This window comes from Bos mutus, chromosome 14 (assembly GCF_027580195.1).
Source record: "Bos mutus isolate GX-2022 chromosome 14, NWIPB_WYAK_1.1, whole genome shotgun sequence".
Classification (NCBI taxonomy): domain Eukaryota; kingdom Metazoa; phylum Chordata; class Mammalia; order Artiodactyla; family Bovidae; genus Bos; species Bos mutus.
The window spans coordinates 247,304-273,396 of record NC_091630.1 but is presented as its reverse complement, the minus strand read 5'-3'; the positions used below and the strand labels follow the sequence as shown (position 1 = coordinate 273,396).

Sequence of the window (26,093 nt, the reverse complement as noted above, 5' to 3'; positions counted from 1 at the left end):
GTTCCGAGGGTCAGTAAGGGAGACCCAATTGAATGTCTTCCCATTTTTTTTGTAAACAATGAATTCCTTATATTAAATCCTTCTCTGTTTAAGTTACCTTGACTGAAGGAAATGGCAACCCACTCCAGGATTCTTGCCTGGAGAGTCCCATGGACAGAGGAGCCTGGAGGGCTACTGTCCATGGGGTCACAAAGAGATGGACACAACAAAGCGACTTAGCACACAGCACACAGACTGGCTTCTGTTTCTTCACTGTGATGTGACTGACAACATTTGCTAAATACTGTTACATACACAAGCTCTTCTAACAACTTTCTAAGAACTCTTCATTGCTGAAATGAGTAAACATGTACTTTCAGGAAATTTATGTTTTAGCTAAAATAACTCCAAGCATAAATTTGTTTGAAGTCTCACATTTTAGCTTTGCAATTCAAGTGAATGAACTCTATAATAAATTCTACTCTCCCAAAATTAAGAGTACGATTCATGTTCCTAGAAGGTACACACTTTCATTCACTTGTCTTAAATATTCCCTGCTGAAACCTACTTTGTCTAAGAGGCTATGCATATCTCATTTTGAGAGGCATTTAATCTGTATAACAATTCTGAAAAGTAGGTTTCATTATGCCCATTTTATAGGTGGATAACTGGGGCTTAGAGAGGTAACATAAGGTGTCCAAGATCTAAGAGCCAGAGTGTAAACCCAGTGCTTCTGTTGTCAAAGGCACAGGCTCTTTCCACTGAAACACAGAGACTTCCAGGAAGCAGCGGCTCACTGGTTCCTAGCTGCTCTGAGCACTGGTTTGTGATGGAGGTTTGGTCAGTTCATTCAGCTCAACACTGGTGTACACTGGTCAGTGCTTCCCTCCTCCACAGACGTCAAGAGCTCTAAGAATCTGCCTCAAAACGGTGCATTTCCTGTCTTATAAAGAATTCAAAAAGAAAAGATGGACGGAACATAAGAAAAACACCTGCAGATACAGAAAAAAATGACTGAGATGCACATTCTCTACTGCTGGTCGCCATGAGCAGCACTGTTATGATTCTGGGCACGGACATGATGACAGATTTGTGAAGCATGGAAACCTGATGCAAACTGAAGCCAACAGGACCCTGAGATTACCGCTGGATCCACAGCAACATTTCGGCTTGAATGCCTACTCTGGCACACACATGTGCTCTATTTATCACTCTCCTTCTCTACATATCTGACAGCGAGCTAGAGGATTCTTCCATCAAGACTTATTGGAAAATGTTTATAAAAATGCAAGTGGCCTTGGTAGGAGTCTACCCCTTCTTAGTGATTCAAGTCCTGATTCCTTCCTGGAGAAATTAATCTAAAGATACTATTTGCAATTTGACCTACTTCTTCAAACTGTCGGCTACTATGGATGTGGTATTAGACAGGAGCGTATAAAATCAGGAGGGTTTTCATCTGCTAAACAGCTATTTTACACTTTCCAATATAATAAATATTTCACCCAGGGCTTTCCTAGCACTTAACAAAACTACCTAACAAATTCTTAACATATCTTCATGACGCTGAAAGAATCTCTTGATAATCTTTTTAGGGGTGGTTATCTTTGGATAAGAAAAAAGGAAATGGGAAGAGGTTGAGTAACTACTCTGTGCCAGGCAGTTAGGCACACAGATGGCAACGTGCTCCAGCGCTCTTGCCTGGAGAGCTCCATGGACAGAGGAGCCCAGTGGGCTGCAGTTCACAGGGTCACGAGGAGTCGGACACAACTGAGCGACTAACACTTGAACTTTAAAGTTGCTTCATTCATAAAACAGCACAAACATGGGGACACTGTCACCCTCATTTTATATGTTGAAAAAAAATTAAAGAAGCTAGTAAATTGACCAAAATCACGCAGAGAGGAAGCAGAAATGCTAGCAGTGAAACTCAGGTTGGCTTGGCCAAAGTCAATTGTCTTTTCAAGACAACACAATGCATCCACCAAAAAAAAAAAAAAAATATATATATATATATATATATATATATATATATATTACCAGAGAGCTTGAGAAAAACAGCTCCAAGAATCCTAAGCTCTGGGCCTAGTGTTTCGTTTCCAGGTAACATGAGGGAATATTTTCCACTTGCCTGAAGATTTAATAACACAGGAAACGAAAACAAATTGCACTACTTGGCCTTCGCTGTGTGTTTCATAACAGAAGCGGAGGAGACGGTTTTATTCTAGGAAAAAGAGCACGCTGAATTCCAAGTCAAAGAGTGTCCATAAAGGGTAAATGATGAGGCCTTTTTGATGAGAGCAAATGAACATTATAAAGATTCCCACTGACCAAAGGCTGCTGCTCAAATGCACTGCCCCCCCTGTTCTGTCTGCCGCCTTTTCAGGGGGGATTCCACCCTCAAGAGCAGCCTGGCAGAGGGACAGCAGGGCTCACCTGCCCCTCCAGCCCCAGCTCTGTCAAGCGGAAGAGGCCAGCCCTGCGGACGCCCGCACTGTCTGAGGAGACGACAGTCATCATCAAGGCCGCTTCCCAAGTTCGCTGCCCTGTCTGCTCCCTGTGTCTCTGCCCTCCCGGCAGCTTCCAGCCTGAATAAAATCAACTATCTTTTCCTCTAAACCTCTCAATTGTCATCTCTTTATCCAGGTCACATCACCGTGGTGAAAAGAAATCTCAACCAAACTTCTGAATTGTGCTAGTCACCCAGTTGTGTCCGACTCTTGGCAACCCCATGGACCGCAGCCCGCCAGGCTCCTCTGTCCTTAGAATTCCAGGCAAGAATACCAGAGCGGGTAGCCATTCCCTTCTCCAGGTCTCCTGACTTGCAGGCAGTCTTTGCTGTCTGAGCCACCAAGGAAGGCCCTGAGACAGGGCATAACTCCACTGATGAGGAGGAATGGACGAATATCAGTTAGGGCCTCTCCAAGATGATTCTATCCAACAAGGTCAGGAAACAGAGTACTGATGTCAAGCACACTGTTCCCATGACTAGTTATTACTTGTCACATACACATCAGACCGATGTTCAAAAGGCAGAGTGTAAACACACTTCTGTGATTTTTTGTTTCTATATTTGCCTCCAGATTCATTCTCTCCCTTCTTTGTCCTGCTCTGTGTTTCAAGATGTCAAACTCTATCACTCAGGCTCCCTAGCCTTGGCTTCTAATTGCATGCAGCCTACCAGAAGCATCGTCTGATGATTCGAGGGCAGGAGAAGAGAAAGGTTGGGGATGCTGCCCTACCCACCCCTCCCTGGGCCACCGCGTTTCTCCAGGACGTTGATCCTCAGCAGTTCCCTCTGCTCCTCAGTCCCAGGAGATGGGACCAACTTCCCACTGTTCCTAAGCCCTGGGTCCTTTTTCATCCATCATGGGTTCCTTGAACCCAGTCCACTCTTCAAGAAATGGTCCTTTCTTGGACTCTCATACTTGGACTCTCAAACAAGGCAGTATCTCCAAAGACCTACACTTGTTCTTTGCCTCTGCCTTCCCCCAACCCTGCACCAAAACACACCTGTCCGCAATGCCATGGCAGGAATCGGGGAACCAGCATGTGTCACCTCGTCCATGTCCATGGTGAGCTCTGGATGCCTTCTTCCACCTCATGCCTCCGGGCCCGCTTGATCGTGACCTCCTGCAGATTCTCTCTCTTAAAATCTCTCAACTTCATCTAGCTTCTCTTCAGTGCCTCTGTCCTACTCTAGTAGCTGCCTGGATTATTTCTTGTCTCCATTTCCGCAAGAGCCCCTCCTGGCTCCCTGGCCTCCAGCCCTGGCCCTGCTCCATCCACACTTCACTGTGAGGCCTGTCTCTGTTACGTTGTTCCACAGCTCCAGACCCTCCAGGATAAAGTCCAACCATAAATTGGCTTACCCCGATTGTGCTGGCCTTTCCAGACTCTTGACATGGTTTTCCCATCAACAGCTCCAGAAAGGACTGACTTCTCCCAGTTCTGCCACAGAACTAACTCTTTCTTGCCTTGGTGCCTAGACTCGTACTATTTCCTTTGCCAAGAATCCCTTCTCTGCCTCTCTACCCCAACCATTGGCCTAACTAACTTCTGATTTATAAGTCGTGTCTCCGCACAGACATCACCCTCTCTGACAATCATTCCCCGTTGCTCCCGCCTACCCCGTCCAAAACCTGGACTCTGGATTAGGCAGCTGTCCTGAGAGGCAGCTCCCACAGCCCTCTTCGTCTCCCCAGTGTCTTTCCATGGAATTGCTCAGGGGTCCAGTGTCCTTGTCCTTGTTCCCCGCCTGACGGTGAGCTGTGTTGGGGAAGAACTCTATCTATTACTGCTGTAGCTTCAGTATCTAGCAAAGAAGAACCAAAACCTACTCATTTAAAAGTTGAAATTAAGAAAAGGAAACAGAGACTTCCCTGGTGGCCGAGTGGCTAAGACACCGTGCAGTGCAGGGGGCCTGGGTTCAACCCCTGGTGAGAGAACTAGATTCAAATGCTACAGTGAAGAGTTTGCACTCCACAACTTAAAAATAAACAAAAACAAAAACCAATCTCACATGCTCCCATGAAGACTGAAGATCCTGTGGGCCACAGCTAAGACCTGGCACAGTCAAATAAATAAATAAATTTTTAAAAAATAAAAATGGAAAGAAACCTCAGCCAGGTACTAAAGGACTGGCAATGTCAAATCCCATTCGAGCCTTGTTTAGAAACAGAGGGGTGTCTGCCAACAGACAGGCCCCGTATGCCCACGTGGGTGTTTTTCTGAATGTGCCTGCAGCCCTCTGTGCCCCAAGCCCATCCTCTACTAAGGAAAGTACAATTCCATGTGTGCGTTGAAGGGAGGAAGGCAGGGACTGCTCCTGAACCTTCCCCTCTCTCCCTGTCCCCACACCCTGGTAGGAGATGCCTGCTTGAACCGAGAATGCCTGCATGAGACCATTGGGGTTATTTTCAGAGGCTTCATTATCTCAGCTGGAAAATCCTGGGGCAGCTTTTTGCAAACCAAATAGAGTTCAATTAATATATCAAGAACAAAGGATCAAGACCTAAATATTGAGAGTCAACATCAGCAGAAATCTCTCAGTACCCAGATGGTCAAGTTCAATGTCTCAAAGTGCTCTTAGGAAAGGGGAAACTGAGATTTTCCCGAAACAGTGTTTAGAGGAACAGGAATGGATTCAGATGAACTCACTTTACTGTGTATTGATGAAATCACAGAATCATACCCAGAGAGCCCTCTCCTCAACTCTTTCTCAAGGCTAACTAAAGATAGTTAAATTCCCTTCTGTAACTTGCTTACCGTTACCAGGGAAGCCTTACTAATTCATCTCCCACTGATTAACAATGTATGATAATTAGGATGAATACAGTACTGAAGTGTATCTATGAAGGAAACTGATTTTCTTAAAAATAACAAGACTATGAAAATGTTGTTTAAGCTCATTAAAGTGAGCCTTTAGTGTCTGTTGTATGCAAAGATGCAAGTTATGCAAGTGTTCTTATTAGGGAAAAAACAGCAGCTTGGCCACCCATGATCATATCTTCTCCCTTAAAAGATCTCAGTAAAAAGATCACAAAATACATACAAAACCCACAAGAAAATAAGACAGGCAAGAGTTCAATATGTGTTTGAAATACAGACAGCAGTGGAGCCAGGTAACTGATATGGAGTAGAGAAAGAGGCAAGGAATTTAATGATACAACTTAGAGGGCTGAAGACAGGATTTCAGTGACATGTGAGCCCCGACTCTGCAAACATGCAGGGCTCGGAACCTCCAGGGAGAGGGCCGGGGTTGGCGCAGGGCTAGAACAAGTGCTCTGCATGAGTTCTGCAAGCTGAGTGGTGGGACGCTCAGAGGACTCGCGGAGAGACCGGACGGTTCTCCCTTAAAGTAACTCACACTTCCAAACGCCAACATGTGCAGGATCGGAAGGGGTCTCAGAACCGCGGACTCACCAAGCAACAACTGTACCTGAATTCTCACCAATGATTAAGCCCCACCCCAGACGCACACAGGTTTCAACAGGCTTCTTAGTCTCTCTGTGTAAAAAGAGCTGAGAGCAACGATCACCAGACATTTGAGGAGAACCTCCAGCAAGAAAGATGAAATCGGAACAGACAGAACAAGGTAACTGGAGAAGCAAAGATGCAAAGAAACTAAATGAACTGATACTCTACAAGAAGAGAAAATTTGGCACCCGCAAAACAAGAACAAAATTCTCTTAATAAAAGGAACATTCAAAGAACAAAAAGAGCTAAAATACAATAGCTGAAATGTAAACAGGACACGTTCGTGAGAAAGGTCAAAAAATAAAGTAAAAAACACGATAAAGAGAAAGAAATAGACTTAGAAAATCAATTCAGGAGGCCCAATACTCTTCCAACAGCAGAAGCAGAGAGAGAGCAAAGGAAACAGGAGAATTTTATCCAGTAAATAATAAAAGAAAATTTCCCAGATCCCAGACATGAGTCTCTGGATTAGTTTACAAAGGGGCTGCAGATTAATGATAAAACATATTGCTTTTTTAAATAAAATAAATCCTTTAGATTTACTTGATTTTTAAACTATCTGCCTTTATTATTTTGTTAATATTTAAAGTTTCATTTAAAATTACTTTAAAAAGGGAGTGTCTTACAAATTTTCTTAGGCCTGTCATGAATGCTAAGAGGCATACCGCCTGACTTCGTCTCACTGCGTACCCTTAAAAACCACGTAACTGGGCCTCCCTGGGGGCTCAGTGGCAAAGAATCCACCTGCCAATGCAGGAGACATGGGTTCAATCCCCGATCCGGGAAGATCGCACAGGCTGCAGAGTGACTAAGCCCGAGTGCCACAGCTATTGAGCCTGTGTACAGGGGTGGATCTACTGAAACCACGCACCCTGGAGTCCACACAAGGCTGCAGTGAGAGACGCCACCGCGACGAGAAGCCCATGCACTGCACCTAAAGAGCAGACCTCGCAGCAGCGAAGACCCAGCCAATAACAGACAAATAAAATTACATAAAAAACTCCCTGGAAGCTCAGACAGTAAATAATCCCCTGCAATGCGGAGACCTGGGTTCGATTCCTGGGTTGGGAATACCCTCTGGAGGAGGGTATGGTAACCCACTCTGGTATTCTGGCCTGGAGAATCCCATGGACAGAAGAGCCTGGTGTGCTATAGTCCATGAATCGCAAAGAGTTGGACATGGCTGAGCGACTAAGCGCACGCATATGTAACTGATTAGGACTTCCTATGTCAGATTTCTGACTAATTCAGCCCAACCTCCCTGAACGCCCCCTTCCCAACCATCTTTTGCTGAAACAGAGTTTATATTCAATTCTCTATATTTCCCAAATGCAGGATGTGAGCACAGTCAAACAAACACCAAGGCCATCTCTTGTTTTATGCACATTTTTCCTACAGTAACAAAATATTTCACTGGACTTGTCTAAATAAGAAACAAGACCAGAGGCTTCCCTGGTGGTCCAGGTGGTTAAGAATCCGCCTCCCAATGCAGGGGATGTGGGTTCAACCCCTGGTCGGGAACTAAGACCCCACGCGCTGCAGGGTGCCTCAGCCCTCCTGCCTCAGACACGGGGCCCGTCACTGCAGACCACACGCTACGTAGCCCGAGAAGCCTGCACACTCAAGGAAGACCCAGTGCAGCCAAAAGGGAGCAGGAAACAAGAGCAGACAGAAGGGAGATCAACGGACAGGCACAGGCAGACAATAAGCGTGGCCCAGCTGGCACTCTAGGCGGTGGGGGAGCCCGGGCAGGTGAAAGCGGTGGGCCATCCAGAGGTTGGCACTCGTTTGTCGGGCTTCAGTTTTCCACATGACAGTAAAGCTTAACTTATTTTTTTAGACAGGATGAAAACTAGAACACTGGCTTCTGTTCATGACACACACGACCGACCACACACTTCCGTAGTCCTGCGAGGAGGCGTCCAGCTCCAGCACAAAGCTGGTCAGTGCCAACGCGGAGACCCTCTGCAGTGAACACCTGGACACGTGGGGTACAGGGTGATGGGACAAGCTGGCTTGCTTAGGTTCTAATGTAATGCTAAGCTGGCAAGAAAGACAAGGCAACTCCTAGGTATTAAAAGAAAGGGTAGGAGAGCCTTGAAAACTAAGGGATGAGCATTCAAGCTGACCATGCGCACCCCTGGAACCAGGCTGTGGGTGGGGTGGTGGCCGGGAATGCTGGGTGGGCAGAAGTCTTTCTAGATACACAGATGACAGCTAAGATTTGGTGAGCCCAGGAGATAGGAAACTGGAACTGACCTTTCTGCAGAGAGCCATTCGTTTCAACAGGCTAAAACCCTCTGTGAAAGGATGTCTTACAAATAACTTCTGCTCAGCAGCTTGGTGAGATGACCCAGAAACTCCTCTCTGCTGGAAAGAACCCCCACACTCCCACCCACCCCTCCCGCACCCAGGAATGAGGATATTTTGGTTGAAAGCTACGTTTATGCCATGGTTACGCTGCCCGGATATCTACATTAAGTCATCTAATCATCACAGCAATCTTATGTGGTTAGTATTTTAAAATAAAGCACATCTTATAGATAAGGAACCTGGGAACCAGAGAGATTAGATACTTTGCCTAAAGTTGAAGGGAATAAGCGACAGAATTGGGATTCAAACCCATATTTTCTAACTTCGACACCACAGTTTTATTCATTGATAATGGTTTTAATCTGGGCCTCTGTTTCAGATGCTTAAACTGTGTCCACTTACGACAGCACCCTTTATAAATTGATTTTACATTTTCTCTTTGTTTCCAAAATGTTAACATCAATCATGATCTGCTGGTGATATTTTCAGTTATGAGGCCACCAGGATGTGTCCAACCAAGAGTGAGGAAAACAGAAGCAAGAAAATACATGCTTCCTGAGCCTCCTTCCAGGAGAAACATTGTTCACAAACAAGGACTCACTGTGGAGTGAAGATGGCTATACTACCTCACGAATCGATACTCTGGATGTACTACTGTGTACTCTGGCAGGGAACTTTTCAATAGTATTCTTTTCTGAAGAAAGTATTTACTTTAATCAATGTATTTATCGGCTGTGAAGAGTCTCAGCTGTGGCACCTTGGTGTGGCGTGTAAACCCACCTTAGCTGTGACATGTGGGAATCTGCGTCCCCAGCCAGGGATTAGACCTGGGCCCCGTGCATTGGGAGTTGAGAGTCTCGGTCACTGGACCACCAGGCAAGTCCCAATCGTCTTCTAAGTGTAAAGAATACAGTTGAGAATCTTACCTAAGCTCTGAGGATGGAGAGGGACAAGGAAACAATGTGGAAAACGGAGAAAATAAGGCTAAACCAGGAAAAATGGTGACTCTTCTGTTGCAGGGGAGCGGCTGAAAGACCATCTGTTTATAAATGTGTAATTGAAGTATTTGGAATCATCTAAAACTCTGAACAAGGAGATAGGGGAGCAGCTTCAGGGCGCCAGGACTGGAAAATGATTTAATTACATCAGAAAAACTCAGTCCGCTGTTCTGATCCCATCAGAAATAAGCCCAGGTGAATCTAAGACAGCAAGGGTGAGCCGCCTGGGGAACCCGGCCCGTCTACACACAGACCCAGAAGACGGCAGTCCCAGTGGAGCAGAGACTGGTATAACAGCCACCCTGGAGGAGGAAAGGGCAGCCCACTCCAGTGCTCTTGCCTGGAGAATCCATGGACGAGAAGCCTGGTGGGCTACAGTCCATGGGGGCGCAGAGAGAGCAACTGACACTTGGCAAAGACCTCTGGATCTGGGAAGGCACGGCTTCCAGCTTCCTCACCTGAAATACATTTCTTAAGGTCGATTGGCATATCTTGTCTTGATAACCTTGGTGACAGTTGAATTTCTCACAGAGCTGGCCTATGCAGAAAGAATGCGTTGCTTAGGTTGCCTCGAAACTCTGCAGTGTTTTTGTCACTTGGAGTTCTGGTGTTCTGCTTATTATTTACACTGGTCTTCCACAGCCTGCCCCTAATGGGGACATGACGATCCTCCTATACGAGTGTTTCCATCTGCTTGACAATCATACTGCCTTACAAGTGAATCCTGACTTGTTTGGTTAACATGTACCCACCCCTTGACATTGGAGATGGATGTACTGTGTCTCTAATGAGGTTTCTGATTCTCTCTGGCTGAAGTCTAGGATGTTGAAGCTGAACTCCAATACTTTGGCCACCTGATGCAAAGAGCTGACTCATTTGAAAAGACCCTGATGCTGGGAAAGATTGAAGGCGGGAGGAGAAGGGGATGACAGAGGGTGAGATGGCTGGATGGCATCACCGACACAATGGACATGAGTTTGGGTGGACTCCGGGAGTTGGTGATGGACAGGGAGGCCTGGCGTGCTGCGGTTCATGGGGTCGCAAAGAGTCAGACACGACTGAGCGACTGAACTGAAGTCTGGGTGCTGAATTGCGGTGACATCATTGAGAGAACTTTGAAGGAACGAATCCGTGCACACTATAGGATTTATCAGACCATACCCTCTGAACCATGGCGTGCTGAGTGAGCTCTTCCATTTGGGCCACAGTAACGTTTCTGTGAATTTTTCACTTGTATGCAGTAAACAGAGATGTACACTGATTTTCACAAAAAGCGTGTGCTGTGGGCTTCCCTGGCAGTCCAGCGGTTCAGAATCGACCTTGCAATGTGGCTCGATCCCTGGTCCAGGAAGATCTCCCACATACAACTAAGCCCATGAGCAGTTACTGAAGGCCGTACACCAAGAGCCCACGCCCCACGAGAGAGACACTGCAGTGAGGAGCCCACGCCCACAGGAAAGAAGAGCCCCCACCCACCGCAACTAGAGAAACCCCGCATGCAGCCAGGAAGAGCCACCACAGACACACAAAGAAATCTTTAAACAGAAACACTGGTGCCCTGCTCCACAAATTAACCGTGAAGATCTACTGTAGGGTCTGTTACTGTTAGCACTATACAGAGTCACAGCAAAGTTCTGTACCCCACCCTCCCTATTGGTTCGTCTGCTTTTAACCCAGAAATGGGCTTGGGTAATTAACTCTCTTGATTTAAGTCTGCTGAGCCTGGCAGGATAGAATGGTGTTTTTCCTCTTATTCCCAAGACTATTTAGAGAAAGATTTTTTAAAAAGAACTTTCTGAAAAGTTAAGAATACTCCAAATGGGCAGATAAATATGCCATTTATCAGTTATTAACATATCATATATTTTTGAATGCCTTCTTGGATCAAGCAATGTTCTAGAAAGCTGAGATTTTTTGCCAGTGTGCAGGTCTTTAGCTTTTTTTTAAGAAATAATTTCAAATTTACAGAAAACATGGAAAATGAGCAATGGTGCCAAGGATATATGAGTACTCAGGTGCACCTTCTCTTAATATTTCCCTCCATGTCCTCTATCACTTGCTGCTTATCTCTCTTCATAACAATTTTTAGAAAGTTGGGATATTAAAAGCACGGGGCATCCCAGACCTCAAGGGTCTTCTGGCTTTAGGAACTGGGTTATCATGTTAGAAACAACAATCCTAAGTCATTATAAAGAACGCTGTCATGAACGGATCTCCACACAAGGCATGCGTGCTGAGGCTGAAGGGTGCTCGGAAGCTGTCAGGGAGGCGAGCGCAGGCCAGGCATGGGTGTTTAAGGGCTCCTGGCTGCAAACGACGGGAGCAGCAGAGCCGGACAGTTAGGAGAGGCGCAGAATCACAGTGCCGAGGAGCTTCAATTCTAGTGAAGGCGACAGGAAGCCGTTTTGACCACACGGACAGATTCTGCATGCTTCACACTCCCTTGGCTGGCTGTGAGTAGGGCAGATGTCGGGGATGTCAGAGGGCAAACTAGAAACTCGGAAAGTAGTCAAAGTGTTAGTTGCGAGTGTGTCCAACTCTTTCGTGACCCCGTGGACTGTAGCCCGCCAGGCTCCTCTGTCCATGGGGTTCTCCAGGCAGGAATACTGGAGAGGGTAATCATCCCCTCCTCCACAGGCCTTCCCGACCCAGGGATTGAAACCGGGTCTCTTGCCCTGCAGGCAGATTCCTTACCATCCGAGCCCCCAGGGAAGCATCCAGTAAAAATCTGCCCAAATAGCGCAGACTAGTGGAGCCCACTCTTGGCACCAGGGACCGGTTTCATGGGAGACAATTCTCCACGGGCTAGGGGTGGCGGCAGGATGGTTCCAGGACGAGTAAGCGCGTTACATTTGCTCTGCCCATTGTTTCCAACCTGACGCTGCCATGGATCCTCAGACCCTCAGCCCAGAGGCTGGAAATCGTGGTCTCCAGGATGCGGGACAGTCTGGGCCTGGACGAGGGCAGTGGCCATGAAGGCAAAGAGGGGACCATGAAACACAAGAGACATTTAAGAGGTGGAATTCAAAGAGAAAAACTACTGCAGTCCTTGACAAGCAGCGCTGGCAGCGACACATTCTTGTGGATTCAGTGCCTGCTGGGCGACCTTCTCCACGGAGAGAGCAGCAATGCTACCTGCCGTTCAAAGGCTGCTTTGATTTGAGAAATTGAACATTAGAGCTTTTAATGCAAACGCTAAGTAGCTGTGTGTCACCAGCCGAGGGGATTAGCCCCGAGAAGCGAGGTTTCAGCAGCCAGGAGACCGTTAATTCCTGGTCGTGGTACTTACAGGTCAGGTGGGCTGCCCCGGCAGGTGCTGAAAGCTGGAAGCAACGGGGTACCTTGATTAAGAAATTGAGCTTGGTGTCAGCCGGGCCTGGGTCTGAATCCCAGATTTCCTGTTGGCTTCAGTTCTTGCTTCTGAACTAAATTTCACTGTCTATGAAATAGAGATTGGCCTCCCAGGGGACTCAGTGGTAAAGAATCTGCCTGCCAATGCAGGAGCCGAGGGTTTGACCCCTGGGTCGGGAAGGTCCCCTGGAGAAGAAAATGGCAACCCACTCCAGGATTCTTGCCTGGAGAATCCCATGGAGCCTGGCAGGCTACAGTCCATGGGGTCGCAGAGAGTCGGACACGACTGAGTGCGCACAGGCATCTAAAACAGAGATTAGAGCACCTGCGACCTAAGGGAATTTGGATCAAATGAGATACTTAAATTCACACATAAGTGATGGAGCTAAGATTCCACCATAGAGTTAGCTGATACAAGTCAACACCCTCTCTTTTCCCTTCTTTCCCTTTTATATTTAATATACGCATTATTTTCATTACTTTTTAAACAGCTACACTTCCAGTTTCTATTTCCCTGTTAACCCAAGAGCTGTTTATCTCAGAGAGAGCTTTTTAAAAATCCATGAAGAAAGGCTTTCTGGGCTTTGGTTTTGTTACTGACTTTCTAGTTTCATTCTACAATCATTAGGGGATGTTGTCTGCATTATTTCTGCTCTATGGAATTTACAGAATTTTTGGTGACTTAATCTGTGGTTAATTTGGGGAATGTTCTATGTGGCTTTGAAAAGAAAACTGTACTCTTTATTATCAGGGTACAAAGACTGTGATGTACCCAGACCTTCCTTAATTCTGCACGTGGGGGCTTTTGTACGTCTGTTTATCTTCTGCCCAACTGCCCTGTCTTGGGTTGAGAGCAGTATGTTGAACTTAATATTAGTGTTTTCTGTTTCTTCTTGCATTTTATGCAGATTTTGCTGTAGAGGTTGCTGCTCTATTACTTGATGTGCGTTCATAACTGCTGAAAAATCTGTTCCTTGTGAACTCTGACCTTAAGCATAAATCAGTCCTTCTGTGTCCTGTTTTGCGCTTTTGCAGTCTGCACTTTACCGTGTCATATATCAAGAGAGACTGATGATCTTTTTGTTTTCATTGTTAGTTTTCATTTGCCGTGTATAATCTGCCCAGCCCTATACCATATTTCTTTAAAAAATTTTTTTTGACTGTGCCACACAGCATGTGTGATCTTAGTTCCCAGACCAGGGATTGAACCTGCATTTCATGCATTGGAAGCTCAAAGCCTTAACCACTGAATCACCAAGAAAGTCTTGCAAAGTCCGTATTTTTGAATGGTATAATATACTCTGCCTAGCATGTGACTGGAGTTTCACAAAGTATTTATTGCTTTCTTCTTTTCTTCTCTTATTTAACCAGGGTCACCTAGTTTTTTTTTTTTTAGTTTTACCGAGGTATAATTGAAAAAATTATAAGACATGTAAAGTTTACATCATGGTGACATGATATATGGATTTACTGTGAAAGGTTAATTTACTGTCAGCTGTTTTGGATCTCTTTGGACCAAAATCCCCTCCTGGACCCTCTGGCTTAGCTGGATTCTCGTCTGCAGTCACGCCCTGCTGGTTCTCACACTCCAGAGGACAGACGTTCCCTCACCTCGTAGGAGGCCCTACATATACTTACCAGAGATCAAGTTGAAGAGCACCAACATAAAAGTTTAAAAAATGGGAACTATATTCAATATCTTGGTATAAGCTAGAATGGAAACGAATACTAAAGAGAATGTATATATGTATAATATAACTGAATAACTTTACTATATAGTAGAAATTAACACAACATTGTAAATAAACTATCAGTTCAGTTCAGTTCAGTTGCTCAGTCGTGTCCGACTCTGTGCGACCCCATAGACGGCAGCCCACCAGGCTCCCCCGTCCCTGGGGTTCTCCAGGCAAGAACACTGGAGTGGGTTGCCATTTCCTTCTCCAATGCATCAAAGTGAAAAGTGAAAGTGAAGTCGATCAATCGTGTCCGAATCTTCGTGACGCCATGGACAGCAGCCCACCAGGCTCCTCCGCCCATGTGATCCTACAGGCAAGAGTACTGGAGTGGGGTGCCATTGCCTTAATAAACTTTTTGAACTAAAGCCTGATGTCTCTCCAAAGATTCTTTAAAAGGTAATTAAATGCTTGGGAGAAATGTGATAGCATGTAAGTCCACAGTTGAAAGGAACCCTAGACATTGTCTCAAACCCTCTCCCCAGTGCATTAACCACTTCTACGATAGCCCAAGTTTTCTAGTCTCTGTATTTTTCTGGTAATGGTAAGCTAACACTGTCACCCATTCTATGGGAACAAGATGAAAGCCCAGTTGTATCACATACTAGTTATGAAGACAGGGACTTATATGAGCCCTGAGCCTCAGTTATCTTTATCTGTGGAATGGGGATGATGACTGAGATGCAGAGGTCTAAGCATGGTTACAAATTCAAGGACTAGGTGGAAACTGAACACCCCGGCAGGTCAGGTGATGCACTGAATCCCTTAAGTGTAAGGCATTAGGACTGATGAGAAGAGCTCCTTCTCTTTTGGAAGGAGAAGTCTTTTCTGGGCTGCTACAGATTAGAGCCCTGCCTGCAGCAATGTAGGCCTAAGGATACCATTAGATCTTCTAATTTTACTAGAAAAGCAGAAATCTGGCTTTTTAACGTGAAATTTCCCAACTAGTCAATGTGGCAACTAATTCACAGATCTCTCTGCAACCCTAGATAGGCCATTAAAAACAACGCAAAACTGTGTGCTGGGCACACCCGAAGGCGGGCGCTTTGCAGTGTCCGGGCTAAAGTGATCAGCATGCTGCCCGGCACAAGACCGGCAGCGGGTAAGTTATGAATTCATCAGACCTGAAATCTCAGACCTCAGACTCCTGGGAGAAGGGACTTGTTCTGACTGGGTGGGTAAAAAAGTCAGGGAGGAGGAAAGTCAGTGCGAAGGACGCCCGCTGCGGCCCGGGAGGCAGCAGGAAGGGAGCAGGCGTGCGGACCGGGCAGGCGGGGCCCCCTCGGAACGGCCCTCCCCGCCTCCTCTCTTCTGCGGGGACCGGGCTGTCTCATACAAAGGCCCATCTCTGACCCCTGACCAAGGAGACGGCAGCTGGCTGGGGTCAGAAGGGCCGGCAGCTTCCTCAGCCTAAGTTCACAGGGAAGAGAACCAGAAAGCACCGAGCTGGGAGCCAAGGAGGCAACTTTCTCCTTGTTTCTATTTCCTTTGGGTTTTCCCCACCAGCAGCCCTGAACCTAGCCAAGTACTTCCTCCTCGGGAGGGTCACAGCTGTCCCACATATGTTATAAATAAGGGCCAGGAGAGCTGTCTATTTTTAGCATCTAAATGTGGATGCAAAGGTCACCAAGATTCCCCCTTCGCTGGCTCCATTTCCCTCTTTCCTTTCTACACGTCTTTTCTTTTCATTCCAGATGTACATTTTCTGTGCAGAGGAGATGAAGACTTTGGGGGGGAAGAGAGACCCCAAATATTCGCTCATCTTGCCAGGACTCCTTCTGATTGCCATGGATTGGTTTATGTATCTAGCCTGTGACAAAGAAGTCACGTACAGACGTTGGGAAACGGCATCCTAGACTTGGATCCAAACCACTCTGTTTCCTCTCTTGAGAATAAAGAGAGGTTCAGAGCAGAAAACAGCACTGAAGATCCTCTCCCTGAACGTTCCGAGGGCACAGATGAGGGCCCCAGGGAGGCGACATGCTTATTACTGTGCATGCGTGCTCACTCCCTTCAGTCGTGTCTGACTCTCTGCGACCTCGTGGCCTGTAGCCCACCAAACTACATGTCCATGGAGTTCTCCAGGCAAGAATACTGGAGTGGGTTGCCATTCCCTCCTTCAGGGGATCTTCCTCACCCAGGGACTGAACAGTCCTGCAGCTCCTGCGTGGTAGGCGGACTCTTTACCACTGAGCCACTAGGGAAGCCCACGCTTATTACCACCCGACATCAATAATACATAGTATTACAGCCTATATTCATGGAAGGCTCCTCTGGGCTAAGTACTTCACGTGGATTTCCTCATTTACTCTTCATAACTCAGGGAAGTATGGATTTCAATTATTTCCATTTTACAGAAGCCAAAACTGAGGCTCACAGCTTGAGAAACTGGCCCAGCGTCCGGCAGAGGCAGACCCAGCGAAGAGACAAAAGATCCTGACGCCATCGATTCAACAATTTCCGGAACGAGAGCTTAACACACAGATTCCTCGCGAGGATAAAGGAAGAAGGAAAAAGGAGGAGGGAGGAAGAGAGGAGGCGGGCGCACGTGACACACACTGCTCGCGGTCCTCGGGCCAGCTGGAGGGGCCTGCCCACTCGTACCTGCTCTCGGGGTCGGCCAGTGCCAGGCTGCGGGTGACGAAGCACATCCTGAGCGGGATGTTCCTCCGGTCTCGGTGGAAGGACGGCGGCTGCGACGCCAGCGGGTCCGGGGCGCCGGCCCCGAGCCGCGGGGACTCGGGCGGCGGGGTCTCCCAGCCGATCTCGGACACGGGCGAGCCCTTGGTCACGTAGGGGGTGGCCTCGCGCATGTACTTCACTGCAAGCAGAGAGGGGACAGTGAGCCTCGGTCAGCGCTGAGGGGCCCGGCGGGCTGCGGCTTTCGGAGAGCACGCTAGCCCAGCTCCGCACAGGACCCTAACCCCGATAATAGTTGTCTGTCCCATAAATTAGGTGCCAACGTGGTTTTTACAATCTGCCATTAAGATGACCTGAACTTGAGAATGACTCTCAGGTTTTTTCGATTATGACAACGTCTATCTTTTCTGATTATAAGATGCATTCTGGGAAAGAGGCTGGAAAACTAATGAACAGAGACTGAGAAAGCATATCTTAGTTAAAAGAAACACAATTATTCAGTATAGATGTAGGGTATCTGGTATCCACCTTGACCATCCACATTACCATTATTCTGTTGGGAAGCAAGGACAATCTTTTCAAAAAACAGTGCTGAGAACATGTATGTAAAGAAATACACAGAAAAACACTTACTCCGTAATGGTAGAAATCTATGATGGCAAAAATATTACTTGTAAGAGCTGAAAAATAGAACAGAAGAACTGTACAAAAAAGATCTTCATGACCCAGATAATCACGATGGTGTGATCACTCATCTAGAGCCAGACATCCTGGAATGTGAAGTCAACTGGGCCTTAGAAAGCATCACTATGAACAAAGTTAGTGGAGGCGATGGCATTACAGCTGAGCTATTTCAAATCCTGAAAGATGATGCTGTGAAAGTGTTGCACTCAATATGCCAACAAATTTGGAACACTCAGCAGTGGCCACAGCACTGGAAAAGGTCAGTTTTCATTCCAATCCCAAAGAAAGGCAATGCCAAAGAATGCTCAAACTACCGCACAATTGCACTCATCTCACATGCTAGTAAAGTAATGCTCAAAATTCTCCAAGCCAGGCTTCAGCAGTACATGAACCATGAACTTCCTGATGTTCAAGCTGGTTTTAGAAAAGGCAGAGGAACCAGAAATCAAATTGCCAACATCCGCTGGATCATGGAAAAAGCAAGAGAGTTCCAGAAAAACATCTCTTTCTGCTTTATTGACTATGCCAAAGCCTTTGACTGTGTGGATCACAATAAACTGTGGACAGTTCTGAAAGAGATGGGAATACCAGACCACCTGACCTGCCTCTTGAGAAATCTGTATGCAGGTCAGGAAGCAACAGTTGGAACTGGACATGGAACAACAGACTGGTTCCAAATAGGAAAAGGAGTACGTCAAGGCTGTATATTGTCACCCTGCTTATTTAACTTCTATGCAGAGTACATCATGAGAAACGCTGGGCTGGAAGAAACACAAGCTGGAATCAAGATTGCCGGGAGGGATATCAATCACCTCAGATATGCAGATGACACCACCCTTATGGCAGAAAGTGAAGAGGAACTCAAAAGCCTCTTGATGAAAGTGAAAGTGGAGAGTGAAAAAGTTGGCTGAAAGCTCAACATTCAGAAAACTAAGATCATGGTATCTGGTCCCATCACTTCATGGGAAATAGATGGGGAAACAGTGGAAACAGTGTCAGACTTTGTTTTTTTGGGCTCCAAAATCACTGCAGATGGTGATTGCAGCCATGAAATTAAAAGACGCTTACTCCTTGGAAGGGAAGTTATGACCAACCTAGATAGCATATTGAAAAGCAGAGACATTACTTTGCCAACAGAGGTCTGTCTAGTCAAGGCTATGGTTTTTCCTGTGGTCATGTATGGATGTGAGAGTTGGACTGTGAAGAAGGATGAGCGCTGAAGAATTGATGCTTTTGAACTGTGGTGTTAGAGAAGACTGTTGAGAGTCCCTTGGACTGCAAGGAGATCCAACCAGTCCATTCTGAAGGAGATCAGCCCTGGGATGCTGAAGCTGAAACTCCAGTACTTTGGCCACCTCATGCGAAGAGTTGACTCATTGGAAAAGACTCTGATGCTGGGAGGGATTGGCGGCAGGAGCAGAAGGGGATGACAGAGGATGAGATGGCTGGATGGCATCACTGACTCAATGGACGTGAGTCTGAGTGAACTCCGGGAGTTGGTGATGGACAGGGAGGCCTGGCATGCTGCGATTCATGGGGTCGCAAAGAGTCGGACACGACTGAGCGACTGAATTGAACTGAACTGAAAGGTTCAGTAAAAGAGAACAGATTAGAGAAATTTGAAGACACCTTTACGTTCATTTAAAAATGGATAGATACCGATGTCTTGATGTAGAAAAGCCTATAAGATCTACTATCCATTTAAAAAAAAGCAATAGAGAACAGTGTATTTACTGTAATCATTTGTGTGTACAATCATAGATATATATGTCTGTGTAGCTACTACAATTTATGGATAGAAATCCAAGAAAATGTTAATGGTAGTTAGCTCTGGGAGTAGATATGAAACTCAAGATGATGGAGAAATAGACCTTTATTATTCATTTATTACTCTTTTATATAATTTCTCATGTTTAGCCATTGTGTTATATATTGTGTTTTAAAATTTAAAGAAACAAAATCGTTTAAGAGCTGAGTGGAGCAGACTGAAATTCTGCTCTCTGATAAATTTACTTGATCTTAAGGTGTTACTTGGGGCTTCCCTGGTGGCTCAGATGATAAAGAATCTGCCTGCAATGCAGGAGACCTGGGTTCTATCCCTGGACCAGGAAGATCCCCCGAAGAAGGAAATGGCAACCCACTCCAGTTTTCTTGCCTGGAAAATTTCATGGACTGAGGAGCCTGGCGGGCTACAATCCAAAGGGTCGCAAAGAGTCAGACACGACTGAGGACTAAGCACACATTAAGGTGTTATTTGCTGATTCTGAATTTAAACACTTGGTCCTTAGAGAGCATTCGCGTTGACAAGGCACCCGGGTTCTTGAAATGCAGAATGTGAGCTTCCATGTCCTTTTCCTGCCATTCACATAACCTGGTTCTCTGCTGCTTGGGGCTGTGGGAGGGGTCTGGCTAAGCCCCTTAACGGCATCTGCTATTACAAATGGCAATGGATTAAAATGGGTGGCAAACCCAAGGGGCAGTTCCTCCAGATCTTGGGCGACTCAGTTGCACAAACCAGTGGCTTCCCCGTAGGAGACACGGGGTCAGGTTCCTGGAGACTCAGGAACCAACAGGACGTGGTTTCCATGCTTAAGAGCAACCAAGTCACAGGCCACTATAGTTGATGCTGTCGTGTGCCAGCAGACCCTTTTCTGCAGGACCTGTATCCTAGCTGCTGTGTGTTGCTGAGAACCACTCTGAGATGCTCTCCTGCTCTGGAACACTGTTCTTGAACATCAGAAGTCATCAAGCCCAAGAGACTACCGGCCCACTGCTCCATCCTCCAGACAGAGGATCTGCTTCTCCGGAACCCCACCTAACACTGTGGCATAAAACAAGCATATAAGCGATGGCATAAAGCAGAATGAGCTGCAACAAGAAGAAAGGACCCTGGAAGAACTCATCAGAAAAGTGCATCTAGGAGTTTGAGTGACAGGTTAGTTCACAACAATTTAATAAGCAGACCAAACATACCCAGATGCATGCAGTAAGGGCATATACTGGGAGATCCAGTCGTAGATATTAAAACCAGCCATTATTCATTTAAGACAGAGGAGATGTCATTTGGCACCAATACATATTTGAAAAGATTTTTCACTGAATATAAATGCAATTGGGAGAAAACAGCTCCCTGGTTGCTGCAAACTTGTTAGCACAGGTTGCAGACAGAATTAGAAAGATTATTCATGAACAGTGTATTTTAAGGAATACCATTTAAAAAGGAGCACAGACATACCTATGAACAAAGGCAGAAAATTCAGTGGGACAGGTTTAAGCTGTCTAAAAACTGGAATAAATAGACCTCTTCTGATGTTACTGAATTTTTTTTATCTCCGAGTATGTTTTTGTAGAAGCTATAACTCTGCTTAAGTTTGTATATTGTTGACTTATACTTATTGATAGTGGGAAACTCAAGTATCACACCCAAGGTCGTTTGACAATTCTCCATTGATTGCATTATTATCCTTCTGGCTGTAGGAGGGGGTGAGTGTTGCAGAAGTGACAACCCAGGGATGCTCATTGGAGTAGGTGGCATTTGAACTTGACTTTAAAGGGTAGCTAAGTAGAGGTAAGAATAAAAGTCGTTTTATATAATGTGCACGCACGCATGCTCAGAGACTTCAGTTGTATCCAACTCTGTGCGACCCCATGGACTGTAGCCTGCCAGGCTCCTCCGTCCATGGGATTCTCCAGACAAGAATACTGGAGTGGGGTGCCATATCCTCCTCCAGGGGGTCTTCACAACCCAGGGACTGAACCTGAGTCTCCTGAGTCACTGAGCCACCAGGGAAACCCTTCTACATAACGTACTCTGATTTACAGTTTTTATCACAATACCATAGGAAAGGAAAATCAGACCTCAGTCTGGAGGGGGATAAAGAAGGAGCAGCCACTATACACTTAGTGCCAAGTCTGGGATCAGAGGCCCTCCATACTTCCTGCATGTAAGCTTTAAAATGACCATTTAAAGCCTCACTTTATATACAAAAAAACCAGGTCTGGAGAAGAAATGGAGAAGGGATCTTTCATTTATCAAGTGTCCATATGCATGCGTGCATGCTCAGTCATGTCCAACTCTTTGTGACCCCATGGACTGTAGCCCACCAGGCTCCTCTGTCCATGGGATTCTCCAGGTAAGAACAATGGAGTGGGTTGCCATGCTTTTCTCCAGGGGACTTTCCCGACCCAGGGATCGAACCCAGGTCTCTTAGCATTGTAGGCAGATTCTTTACCATCTGAGCCACCAAGTATCTCTGTGTCCAGAAACAGTAAAAGAATACATTTTAAAAGAAGAATGTACTACGTTGCTAACACTTTCAGACCCTGCTGGAAAGAAACATAGGGCTATTCTAATTCCGGGGGCCACTAGGAGCTTTACACAGGTTATTCCTTGCAAGACAAATGTGTTATTTTACACATTAGCACACCAATGCTCAGAAATTTAACTTAAGGGGTTAATGACTGGTGAAGCTGGGGTTTGATTTCCCAGAGATCATATTCTTTCATGAAATCTGGCTAGCCCACCAAGATGAAGTATTCAAAACGAGGGTCTACCGAGGGTAGTTATTCTTTATTCGGTAGGCAGTAGCTACAGCCCTGGTGGTGTAGGGGCCAGAGAATGGCAGAACTGAGGGTCAGACTCAGAGAGAACGCCAGAGAAGAGGGGCTTCTGGGTGGCGCTGCTGGTGAAGAGCCCATCTGCCAACGCAGGAGACCTAAGAGACACAGGTTCGATCCCTGGGTCAGGAAGATCCCCTGGAGGAGGGCACGGCAACCCACTGCAGTATTCTTGCCCAGAGAATCCCATGGGCAGAAGAGCCTGGCAGGCTACAGTCCATAGGGTTGCAGAGTCGGACACGACTGAAGCGACTCAGCAAGCAAGGATGCACCAGGAAAGAGAGACTGCTTATAGCAGACAGAGAAGATGCTAGATGCTGGCCTACCAGTGACACGACCATCTGGGCTTACTTCCAGAGACACCATGAACACTCAGAACATGCATATAAGGTGCGGGTCATTACAGAAGTGTGTGGGTTTGTCCATCATGAGTAGAGGCTGGGGAAGTATAGCAAATCTTAGCCTAGAAGCAAAGATTTGTCAAGCAGTGTGGTCTAATTCAAGGAGGGTAAAGGGTTACCTAAGACTAGATTTTTAAAAAAATTATTTATTTTTAATGAAAAGGATAATTGCTTCATAGTATTGCATTGGTTTCTATCAAACATCAGCATGAATCAGCCATGGGTTTACCCGTGTCCCCTCCCTCTTGAACCTCCCTCCCACCCCTTGAGGTTGTTACCGAGGCCGTGTGAGTTCCCGAGTCATACAGCAAATTCCCGTTGGCGGTCTATTTTACCTGTGGTGACGTAAGTTTCCACATTACTCTCTCCACACGTCCTGCCCTCTCCTTCCTTCCCCAAGCCATGTCCGAGAGTCTGTTCCCAATGTCCGTGTCTCCACTGCTGCACAAAGGTTCATCAGTACTATCTTTCCAGGTTCCACAATATACATTAGTATAGATATTTGTTTTTCTCTTTCTGACTTACTTCCTTCAGTATAATAGGCTCTAGGTCCATCCACCTCATCAGGACTGACTCAGATGCATTCCTTTTTTATAGCTGAGTAATATTCCATTGTGTATATGTACCACAGTTTTCTTATCCATTCGTCTGTCAATGGACATCTAGGTTGCTTCCGTGTCCTAGCTATTGTAAACAGAGCTGCAGTGAACATTGGAGTACATGTACCTTAGTACATGATTTACTCTGTAGTAAGTGTATTAGATAATGCAGAGATTTGCTTTTCTTTTACCAAAAGTCTACGGTGAAACAAAAGCGTTGCCAGGGGAACTCTCAGCTCCCTGAAGTTTTCAGGTCCTCAGGCTTCCTGCTGTACATCATCAACCTGCCATCTAATGACCCAACAGCGCTGCTTGGGTTCCAGCCATCAGGACCAAATTCCCTTTAGTAGGAAGAAGGAAAAAGTAAAAGACACACTATCCTTCTTCCTTCAGGGTCAGTTTTAAGCAGCTGACACATTATCTGCTTACAACCCAACAGCCAGAATTTAGTCACATGGTCACTTCTAGATAGAAATTTACTCTTAACTCTGCACAGTTCTATGCCAACCCAGCTAAAAGTTAGTGAGAAGGGAGGCTACTACTGTGGAACAAAACAAGGGGACAATACTTAGCTTTTGCCATAGGGAGACAGCCCTGATCACGCCAGCTTAACACAACTAGACTTTACAAGACATGTGCCAACTTGCTTCAGTCCTGTCTGACTCCCTGCGACCCCGTGGACTGCAGCCCGCCAGGCTCCTCTGTCCGTGGGATTCTCCAGGCAAGAACACTGGAGTGCCGTTTCCTCCTCCAGGGGATCTTCCTGAGCCAGGCATTGAACCTGCATCTCTTGGGTCTCCTGCACGGGCAGGCCGGCTCTGTACCACTAGTGCCCCCTGGGAAGCTGTAAGTCATGTCTCTTTATAAGGCATAAACACAGTAAATGTACTGGAGCAATCAGTGAAAGAAAGAACGACCAGGTTCCTTGAACCCTGCTAAGTGTCTGCTGTGTGCTCACTTGAACCTCACAGCAATCCTGGCATACAGACATTGCAAGCATCCCCATTTAACCAAGGACTCTGCAGTAGAGAGAGAGACAGAGTAAATCATACGCCCAAGTTAGAAGGCAGGGAGGTGGCAGATACATGAGTCAAATCCAGGCAGCCTGGCTCCAGAGTTCTTCCTTTTAACCACGAAGTCATACTGTTTCTCACACTTTAAAAAAATTTAATTGGGTGAGTGTGAGAGAGAGAGTGTGTGTGTGTGTGTGTGTGTGTCTGTGTATTTAAGCCAACATTTTTCTATACTGGGAGAAAACATCCAATTAAGAGGCTGTTGCTGGTAACGTAAGAGAGCTTGATTTTGTAAGCCTGAACTATTAAACTATAGCATTTCAGTAAGTGCCTTTAAGACACTGTAATGTGTATTTATAATAGAGGGTTTAACCTGGCAGAACTGTGCAGCTAGTGTCTGCATAATTATACCTCCCTGTGCTCACAGACAGTAATTTCGGGCAGAGAACTGATGAAACTGATCAAGAAGCAGCCAGGCCCGGGCTCCGGCACCTCCTAATCAGGACTAATTAATAAACCATGCCTTCCTGGGCATCATGAAGTAAAAAACGTGGTTAAGCAATTAAAATTTCAGTCTTCTCTCGCAAAAGAGCGAGAGAAGAGAAGTAAGAAGTGGTCCCCAAACCAATAATGCACCAAGTCGCTTTCAGTATGTTTCCAGTTTTTCATCTGCAAGGTGGACAGATGTGAAGATTTCAAAAAAACAGTCGGTAAAGCCCTTGTTTGCAAAGGCCCCGAGTTGCCACAATTAAATCTTTGTTGAGGAGGCCAGCTGACATTTGAAAGGAAAAACAGACATAGGCTACTAACGAGGAAATGCTTCAGGCAGATCCAATCAACTCCCCTACCAGGCTGGTTTCTGAAGAATCAGCAAGTCCCTCTGTTAGGAGCAAGTTTTCCTCTTAAAAATAACAACAAAACAACAAAAAAGGGATTTCCAGATTATAGGAAGGAAAAGAAATATTTCATGACTCTAAGGGATGGGAACATGAAATGTACATTTTCCAATGTGATTAAGGGGGAAAGGGATCAGCTGGAGGCAAGAAACCTCAGTTTTCAGACCTTCAGTGCAACTTGCAAATGGGGGACAAGCTGGTGACAGTGGGGTTTGCTGACAAAAACGCAACACACGTGAGGCTTCTCTTAAAGCCATTTCCTGGGTCATCTTAGGGAAGATGCAGCGGGAGCTCATCAATATTTCCAAAAGGACCAAAAAATGATGAAAGGAGTAAATCAGACTTCTCAGGAACTACAGCTAACCTCTCAGGAAGCCAAGTGGTGAGCTGGAAAGAGAACTGGTCCTGGGAGTCGGGACCTGGTTGCAGTTCTGAGCCTGTGCTCACCAGCTCTCCAGCCCCGGGCAAGTCATTTCACCTCCCGGGTCTCCTTCTCCTCACCTGCGAGGACCGGGAAATACAGTTCCTGTCCTTCAAATACCCCATGATTCCTTGGGAAACTGCCTCTTCTGACATTCTTGTTTGGTTTTTAAACGAATATTTCTTATCCTGCTCTTTGAGTCATCACTGACAAACAGCCCCGTGAAAATGTGCGCCAAATCCTTTGGCCTTAGGCAGATGCGCCTTCTGACTTTTTACAAAATCCTATGGGCAGCTGAGGGGCTTCCCCAATGGCTCGGCGGATAAAGAATCCGCCTGCCAATGCAGGAGACGCAGGAGATGAGAGTTTGACCCTTGGGTTGGGAAGATCCCCTGGAGGAGGAAATGGCAACCCACTCCAGTATTCATGCCTGGAATAATCCCATGGACAGAGGGGCCTGGCGGGCTACAGT

General features: G+C 46.2%; 1 protein-coding gene across 1 annotated transcript in view; it reads right to left on the bottom strand.

The window, feature by feature from the left end:
• Window positions 1-26,093, bottom strand: part of SNTB1 (syntrophin beta 1) — a 251,822-nt gene that overhangs the window by 121,664 nt on the left and 104,065 nt on the right. Inside the window, exon 2 of the mRNA XM_070382859.1 lies at window positions 16,955-17,171. Coding sequence (XP_070238960.1) covers window positions 16,955-17,171 — 217 coding nt within the window. The remainder of the gene's footprint in view (window positions 1-16,954; window positions 17,172-26,093) is intronic.